This window comes from Arachis hypogaea, chromosome 17 (genome assembly GCF_003086295.3).
Source record: "Arachis hypogaea cultivar Tifrunner chromosome 17, arahy.Tifrunner.gnm2.J5K5, whole genome shotgun sequence".
NCBI lineage: Eukaryota > Viridiplantae > Streptophyta > Magnoliopsida > Fabales > Fabaceae > Arachis > Arachis hypogaea.
In genome coordinates, this window is record NC_092052.1 from 36,092,858 (window position 1) to 36,100,986 (window position 8,129).

Below are 8,129 nucleotides of genomic sequence, written 5' to 3' on the forward strand. Positions count from 1 at the left end.
ACATAAGGTAGAGCGGGGTTGTTACGGTTTGGCAATTATTTTCATTGAAAGACAATTATTATATATTAGGTCGTTATGATACCTATCTTATGTGAATTCGAATTATGACGTTTGAGTGTCATAACATACAAGGGCCGAGCTATAACGTATGAATCTGATTTATTGCTTTTCGGTTTTAAATTTACCGACCCTATCAAAAGATATTTGTAATATACGATAGGAGAAATTATGTGATCTCATATTCATCGATGTATCACACATCAATTATTATAAAGTATATATAGTTTGGTTAGCCATACGTCTTACACTTAAATGTTCTAAACTTTTTTTTCTTTTAATATGGATAGAGTATTAGTTAGAAAATAATTATATATTCCTCTCTTTAATTCTGGATAGATGGCATAAGCAACACTTTAGAGATATAACTGAGAAGATAAAGAAGTTCGAAGATGAGATAAAAAAAAAAAAAGGTAGATGGTATGGTTAGTAGCAGGATTTATGATGGTACAGTGGAGGCAAGGAGAAATACGTTAGTTAGGTATTGTGAGAAGTGGTATGTTAGACAGGATATTCACTGGAAGCAATTATTTAGATCTCGACATGCTAAGGAGATGGATAGGAACACAAGATACTTTCACTAACATTACTTTGGCGAGAAGAAGGAATAACTGGATTGAGACATTGGTGATTAATGGGAGATTGGTGGGGAATCATGCGAGGATCAAGGTTGTAATTAGAGACTTTTATAAAAACTTGTACCACCAAATATCTTCTCCAAGTATTAGCTTTAGTGATGATTTAATCAATTGGATAAAGATGGAGGAAGCTGAAGTGCTAGAGGTGATGCTGTCGGTGAAGGAAATGAAAGAGGTAGTTTGGGGTTATAAATCATCTAAGGCTCTAGGTAGTGATGGATATAACATAACTTTTACAAAAAAATGTGTTGGGAGGAGATTGGAATGGAATTTACTACAGCTGTGATGAGTTTTTTTGAGACAACAATGTTACCAGTAGACTCTAATGTTACATGGGTAGCTTTGACTCCGAAATTTGTTGGGGGAAAAAGATAAAGACCTTAAACTTATTGATGCGTGAGCATCTTTTCTATATTTTCTTACTATTTTAGATGTAAATTTATTGAGTTTTATTAAGATTTTAGTGCTTGAAGCCTATTTGGATGCTACTTTGAGGCGCATTGTCGTTTTATTTGTATTAGGAAAAATATGGGCAAGTTTAGCAGAATTCGTGCAGAAGAAAAAGGAAGAAATTTGATGCTGCCAAGCTGGCGCTAAACGCTGTTGCCTGGCGTTTGGCGGCAAGTGCCTCGTACTGTGTGCAAGCGCTCTTTTGAGTTGGCGCTAAACGCTACTACTTGGCGTTTAGCACGAAAGACCTCGTAAAGTGCACCCAGAATTTCACACTATCAGCGCTAAACGCTGAATCTGGCGTTTAGCGCCAGGAAGACAGCAAGACTAGAAACTCTCTACCTCAGTGGCGCTAAACGCCAAGTCTAGCCTTTAGCGCCAGTAGCGCAAATATGATTTTCAAGGAATGCTTTGTTGGCTTAAATTTTCATTAATATTTAGTTTTATTTTATTTTCTTTTGGTTATTATTATTTCAAAACACATTCTTTTAGGTTTAGAATTTATTATTCTATTTTATTTTCAAATCAAATTAGGTTAGATATAAAAAGGAAAAAGATTTAGCCCTTCGAGCTATCTCCTCTCTTCTACCTGATTCTACACTTTACACACTTTTGAACCCTAACTTTTTTCTGAGTCATGAGCAACTAAACCTCCATTGTTAAGGTTAGGAGCTCTGTTTATTCTATAGATTAATACTATTATCACTCTATTTTAATTATTGTATTGATCTAAATTCAAGGATTACTTTCATTTTTCATCTTATGAATTTGAGTGTATTAGAAAATAACTCTTGTTCTACATGAATTCTTGTTGATTCTTGAAAAAGTTAACTCACTTGAATAATAGCTTGAAAGTAATTCCTCCTAAATCACTAATTACCTGGACTTAACAGGATATGTGATATATAATCCTCTTATATTTGAGTAATTAAGGTTTTTGTGGCTAATAAACTAGAACTGGACTTAACCCTTTAATCTATATTAAGTGACTAAGGAATTGGTGATTGATTAGGTTAGAAGAGACTAAATTACTAAGGAATTAGGATTTAGTCAATTAGGGTTTGCCATGAATTAGATCTTGTATGATTAAAATAGTTGGTAAGAAATATAAATCTGGAAAAATAAATACCTCTAAAACCTTAAATGTTCTCTCACATTATTTTCACATCAAATTTACTGCTTGCTTTCTATACTCCTGATTTACTATTTAATGTAATTTGAACCCTAAAACACTCCTTTCTGCTTGTCTGACTAAGTGACTCATTCAACCATTGTTTCTTGGTCCATTAATCCTTATGGGATCGACCCTCACTCACTTGAGGTATTACTTGGTATGACCCGGTGCATTTGCCGATTCAGTTGTGGTATTCAAAATTCCATACCACCTATCAGCATGGTTGGATATGTTTATAAGATTATATCTAAAGTTTTGATGAGAAGAATGAGGAGTGTAATGCCAAATTTAGTTGAAAAATCACAAAGTTCCTTTGTTAAGGGGAGAAAGATACATGGTGGAAACTTTAATTATATGTGAAATCGTGCAATGGTTGAAATTGAAGAAGAAGGCATCAACAATCACCAAAATAGATTTCTAAAAAGCCTATGATAGAATTAAGTGGAGCTTTGTTGATATTGTGCTAGAAAAGATGGGGTTCAATAGAAGATGGAGAGCATGGATAAGAGAGTGTATTAGGTTGGCATCTATCTCTATTATGGTTAGTGGTCACCATCGAAACCATTCAAGATGACGAGGGGCTTTGTCAAGGAGATCCATCTTTGCCATTTTTGTTCATTCTTATAGTGGATGTGTTGAATAAGATGATTGGGGAGGCGATAAGAAACAGGCGAATATATATCTCCACTCTTAGTGGGTAGGGATAATATAGCGTTATCATCTCTACGATTTACTGATAACACTATATTATTCTATCCACCGAAAGAGGAGGCAGTAAAAAATTATAAGAGACTTCTAAGGTATTTTGAAATGATGTTTGGGTTGAGTATTAATTTTGAGAAATGCAGTTTGATACTAGTGAATTGCAGTTAGGAGTGGATTGAATGGATGTGTCAGCTATTGGGGTGTTAGGCGGCAGCTTTACCAGTGAGGTACCTTGGTATTAACCTGGGAGCAAAGTCGAGGTTAGTAAAAATTTGGAAGCCAGTAATAGATAATGTGGAAGAGACACTTAGCTTGTGAAAATCAAAGGTCCTTAGTAAAGCTAGAAAGATGGTTCTCATTAAGTCAATCATCAATACTTTAACTATTTTTTATTTGAGTCTGTATAAGATGCCAATTGCAGTTGCGCGAATAATAATTTCATTGCAAAGGAGGTTCTTTTGAGGAAGGAAGAGGACGACCTAGTTTAGCTCTTTTAAAGTGGGAGATGACACAGACACCAAAGAAACTTGGAGAGTTGGGAGTGAAGATTTGGTTGTTCGTAATACTGCTTTGTTGTTTAAATGGTGATGGAGATTTTCAAAAGAGGATTATTCATTATGGAAGAAGATTATATGCTCATATAATAACTTGAATCCTAATCAGTTGTTGTCAACTCAAATATTATCAGTAAAAGGGGTCTGTGGAGAAACATATATCAACTGCAAATAAAGGAGTAACATGTCAGAGAGAAGATGATTAATAGCCTTTATGGAAGTAGGGGATGGTAGATCAACCAGATTTCGAGACGATACATGGCTCTAAGCAGAATAGCTGAAAGATCCCTTTTCGAGAATCTTCTTGATTTCAAACCAAAGGAGATCTGTAATTGGAGATTGTGAATTTTGGGATGGGATAGAGTGGATATTTGTGAAGTTCTGTAATAAGATACTTTGGTAGATGATATACTTAGCTACAGATTCACAAATAAAATCTAGAAAGGACTAGTTCCGCCTTGAGTTGAGTTGTTTATCTGATTTGTGCTAGTAGGCCGAGTTAATACTAAGGACTGGCTGAGCAAATTGGATATCATTGAACAAAGTGATAATTTATGTATTCTGTGTAGCAAGAATGTTAAAACAGTACAACACTTGTTTGTTACTTGTGAGTATTCTTGGCATATGTATGTGGTGTGCATGTGGATCACTAAATGTTGGAGGACCATGCCATTGAGAAAAGAGTTGAGCAAAAAATGGTTAGTTGGCTTCTTCTCAGTTATATGGAATATCTGGCTACGTATGAATGATATCATATTTTAGAACAAGACAACAGATGTGGTACAATACACTGTGTTGCTGGAACTTTTTGTTGTTCTAGAGAGTAGTGTGGTGCTTAACTCATATTGTTGATGACTATGGTGAAGATGACATATGCGTTGCTTTTAGTTTAATTTCTTTATTCATGTTTGTCCTTTGTTTGATATATGCTCTACTTAGAGTGCTAAGCTTTTTCTTTCAAAATAATATTTTGTATCCCTAAGAAAAAATTATAAGAATTTAGAAATAAAATATAGCACTAAAAAAATGGAAATATCACTCTTAATTTGTAATTAATTTAGATTGGCCGAGTGATTAGTTTACTCGTCTATTCAAACAAGTGTTAAGAGTATGAATCCTGCCTTATATATGTAGCAATTTATTGGTCAACGACAGACCCTTAAATAGAGTTAAGATATGTTGCAAATCAATCTTTAGCATGTCGGATTGAAAAATACCGTGAATAAAAAACACTCTTAATTAATTTGTCTTATGATGCTTCTTAATTAAATACCTATAAAGTGTAATTATTTTACCTTTCTTTTTTCTTTCTCTTTTTTATATTGATAGTTCTGTTGGTGTCTTATGTGTGATTCATGAAACGATTACAACCACCAATAAATTCCAATTTATACTCTTGGCAGTTGGCACGCAAGGTCTGATTCTTTTTCTATTTAAAAAAAAAAAAAGAAAAGAAAGAAAGGAAAAGAAAAGAAAAATCATACAATAAACATTATCGTTGTCACAAGATTCTATAGAAAAATGTGTTCATTCTTTAATTTTGCATATACAAGCCATACTAAGCTATAAAGAGAATGAAATTAAAAAGGCAGATCTACATTTTTTGCTTGACTTATATATATAGTCCCCCTGACATATATACAATAATTATTAACACCACCCAGATGAACTTATATGATTAATCTATTATTAGCTAAAAAAATTAATTAATCACGAGTTCATAATAATTTGTTCAAATTATTGCCTTTTCTAATAGTCATATGTTAGAGTACTAGAGAACGAACGATAATATAAACATGAATCATAAGTAGCTACTAGCTAGGGATATATATAATTTGAAAGCTATGTTACAATGATGCTACTATTGAAGAAATTAAATCAATTATTACTTCCGTAAAAAAAGACTAAGAAATTAAAGCTAAGAAACAAATTAAACCAAGCTTTATTCCCTACTTGTAAATCTCAATAGACACTATAATAATAATAATAATAAGCTACCCATCAAAACTCCTCTTCTATACACATACAGCAGCTTAGGTGCACTTGCTGCATTCACTTTTGTTTTTTTTCTTGTAATGATGATTAATAATAGTAATAATTGTTGTATTATCAGAAACATCTCCCTCCATATCCTGCGGTCCTAAACAGTGCTTGCTTTATATCTTCAGAACTCACCATTCTCTTCTGCTCCAACTCCTGTAGGATCACAACAAAATTGATTAAATAATTTAATTCACTGCTACTCAACACTATTTACATATGCATGCATACTGAGAATTCAAAACCTGTAAACACCACAATTTTGGCTAAATTACTTTGAAATAAGTAAGATATAATATAGATATATATAGTACGATACGGTCTATTCTACTGCTTAGTTATAGTGACTATGATAATTATACAACTTTAATTTTAAGTGTTGGTAGTTGCTAAACCTAAAGTTGTATTTTTTAAAAAAAAATTAGTAATAATTTTTATTTTAATTTTTTAAATTAAAAAATGTGATTAAATAATAAAAAATATGATATGAATTTTAGTAAAGTGTAAGTAGCGTAGTTATATATAACCTCTGAGCAAGAAGCTTGCATTGTGAAGTCATTGAAACAGCTTATAACACAGTGTTGAATGTCAAGACCCAATGCTTCCAAAGTGTTGACTGTAGATAGCAACATCCCTGGCTTCCCACCACAACAGATCTCAACTCTTGTGTCTCCATTATTATTCCTCCTCTCCACATCAAACTGTATATATGTTAAATAAATAATTTTGTAATTACACTCACAAATCCACTCATAATTATTCTTCAATTAAGTTCATGTACCTTGGGAGAATTTCTCACTAAAATATCATTTGGGTGTATATCATTGGATAAAATGCCATTTGAGTCATCCACCACTTGGATTTCTTGTTTCAAAGTATTGATCTTGTCTAGTAGTTCCTTCATGTAATCAATGGTGTCACCAAGTATAGATGTTCTGTCCATCTGAGTAAATTAAACCATTCAACAACCAAAATTATGATCCAAAATCTGATTAGAATAAGAGTCTGATTACTAACCAAAAATACAGATATGTATATTAGAAATTTTTATAGATAATAATAAATCTTTATGCTTTTGGTGTTTATTTTACTTAGTTTGTATTTGCAATTGTTGAAATAGGATGTTTGTATTAGTTGGATTTAGCATGTTTAATTTTATGGAAAAGTATAGAGAGACAATGAAAATACTAAACAACGTGAACAATGGATATGTCGGATGTTCAATTTAATAGGTATGCAAATGATTATGTTGATTATTCTTAATTGGATGGTTATTTCTTTTGATTCGATTTACTCGTGCACAATTAACAATAGCTGGATGTTCAATTTGCTAGATGTGCCGATGGTCATTCTAATGTTAAGGTTTAAAAGATAATTTGGGAGTGGAGTGTTTTTTTATTTTATTGGATTAATTTTAGAATCTATTGTTCACATTGTTTACAAAAATCATTGTCTACCTAACAAAATAGTAATTTTATGTTTTTAGCCGGAACTAGGCTTCGTATTTTTAAAAAAAATAATAATAATAAATGATGGTTAATTAATGATTAATATAATTATAATTACCTTGCTAATCTTAGGGACAATTGATCTAAGCATGGAGAGCCTATCATTCAATCTCTTCCTTCTTCTCCTCTCAGCCATTAGATTCTTGGAGGGTTGGCCCTCAACCTTCTTTGCTCTATTATTGTTCTTCCTTTCCGAGTTGAAAACAGGAGGAGAAGATGATTGACTTGCCTCCATTTTGCACTCTCTTTGCATCTCCAAGCTTTGAAGCTCTTCTTCCACCAACATAGACACCAATAATGGATTCTCATTATTATTACTATTATTATAATCCTCTTGATGATCACTCATTAGTATTGGTGGTGGAGTAGTAGTGTCACTATTATTGATCTGTGGTGCTGAGAATTCTTCAAGCAAGGAACTATAGATTTCATTGAAGGTAGTGTCACAATAATAATCGTTGCAATTTTGAGGAACTTCTTGGTAAGAAGAAGAAGAACAAGAATAAGAGGAGTTTGGAACAAAAATAGAAGAAGGTGATGAGTAATAATTTTGATGATCAAAACCGCCACTATTATCCCACCCATTATTATTTGAGAAGAGTAATTGGTAGTTTCCTTCTTCATCACATGGATTATTATTTGTGCTTTCCCATGTTTCTCTTCTTAGTGACATTAACTCATCCAAGAAATCATGGTCATACAACTCCATTCTCTCTCTCTCTCTCTCTCTCTCTCTTATCAGTGTGTGATGAAGGCTAATTATTATTTAGGAAAGAGGGTTGATGAGAACATGGTTACATAGGAGCTCTAAGTTAAAGCATTTATAGGGAGGAGAATAAGGAGGAAAAGCTTAATTAACTTGCAAATTGATTATTATTTATTTTTTATTATCTAATTATTATTGTTGCTTGTGCATTATTATTATATTATAGTTATAGTACTATATAATTATTCATTAATAATATATGTATGGTTGTTTTTGCAGCTATACCCTACAATCGAA

At 32.4% G+C, this 8,129-nt stretch overlaps 1 protein-coding gene across 1 annotated transcript; it reads right to left on the reverse strand.

Annotated features, from left to right (window-relative positions):
- Positions 1–5,375: 5,375 nt before the first annotated feature.
- Positions 5,376–7,928, reverse strand: LOC112765726 (uncharacterized). Its single transcript, XM_025811586.3, has 4 exons — positions 7,185–7,928; positions 6,400–6,561; positions 6,146–6,319; positions 5,376–5,774 (listed from the first exon to the last, which is right to left on the reverse strand). Exons 1-4 carry the CDS (start codon positions 7,833–7,835, stop codon positions 5,688–5,690), a joined length of 1,074 nt encoding a protein of 357 aa, XP_025667371.1. The 5' UTR covers positions 7,836–7,928; the 3' UTR covers positions 5,376–5,687.
- Positions 7,929–8,129: the final 201 nt, after the last annotated feature.

Excerpts from the sequence above, each read along its gene's own strand:
- LOC112765726 (XM_025811586.3), bottom strand. The coding sequence starts at position 7,835 with ATGGAGTTGTATGACCATGATTTCTTGGATGAGTTAATGTCACTAAGA. Across the intron at positions 6,320-6,399 it reads TAGTGAGAAATTCTCCCAAG|TTTGATGTGGAGAGGAGGAA; the intron begins GTACATGAACTT and ends ACATATATACAG. Across the intron at positions 5,775-6,145 it reads TGCAAGCTTCTTGCTCAGAG|GAGTTGGAGCAGAAGAGAAT; the intron begins GTTATATATAAC and ends GTGATCCTACAG.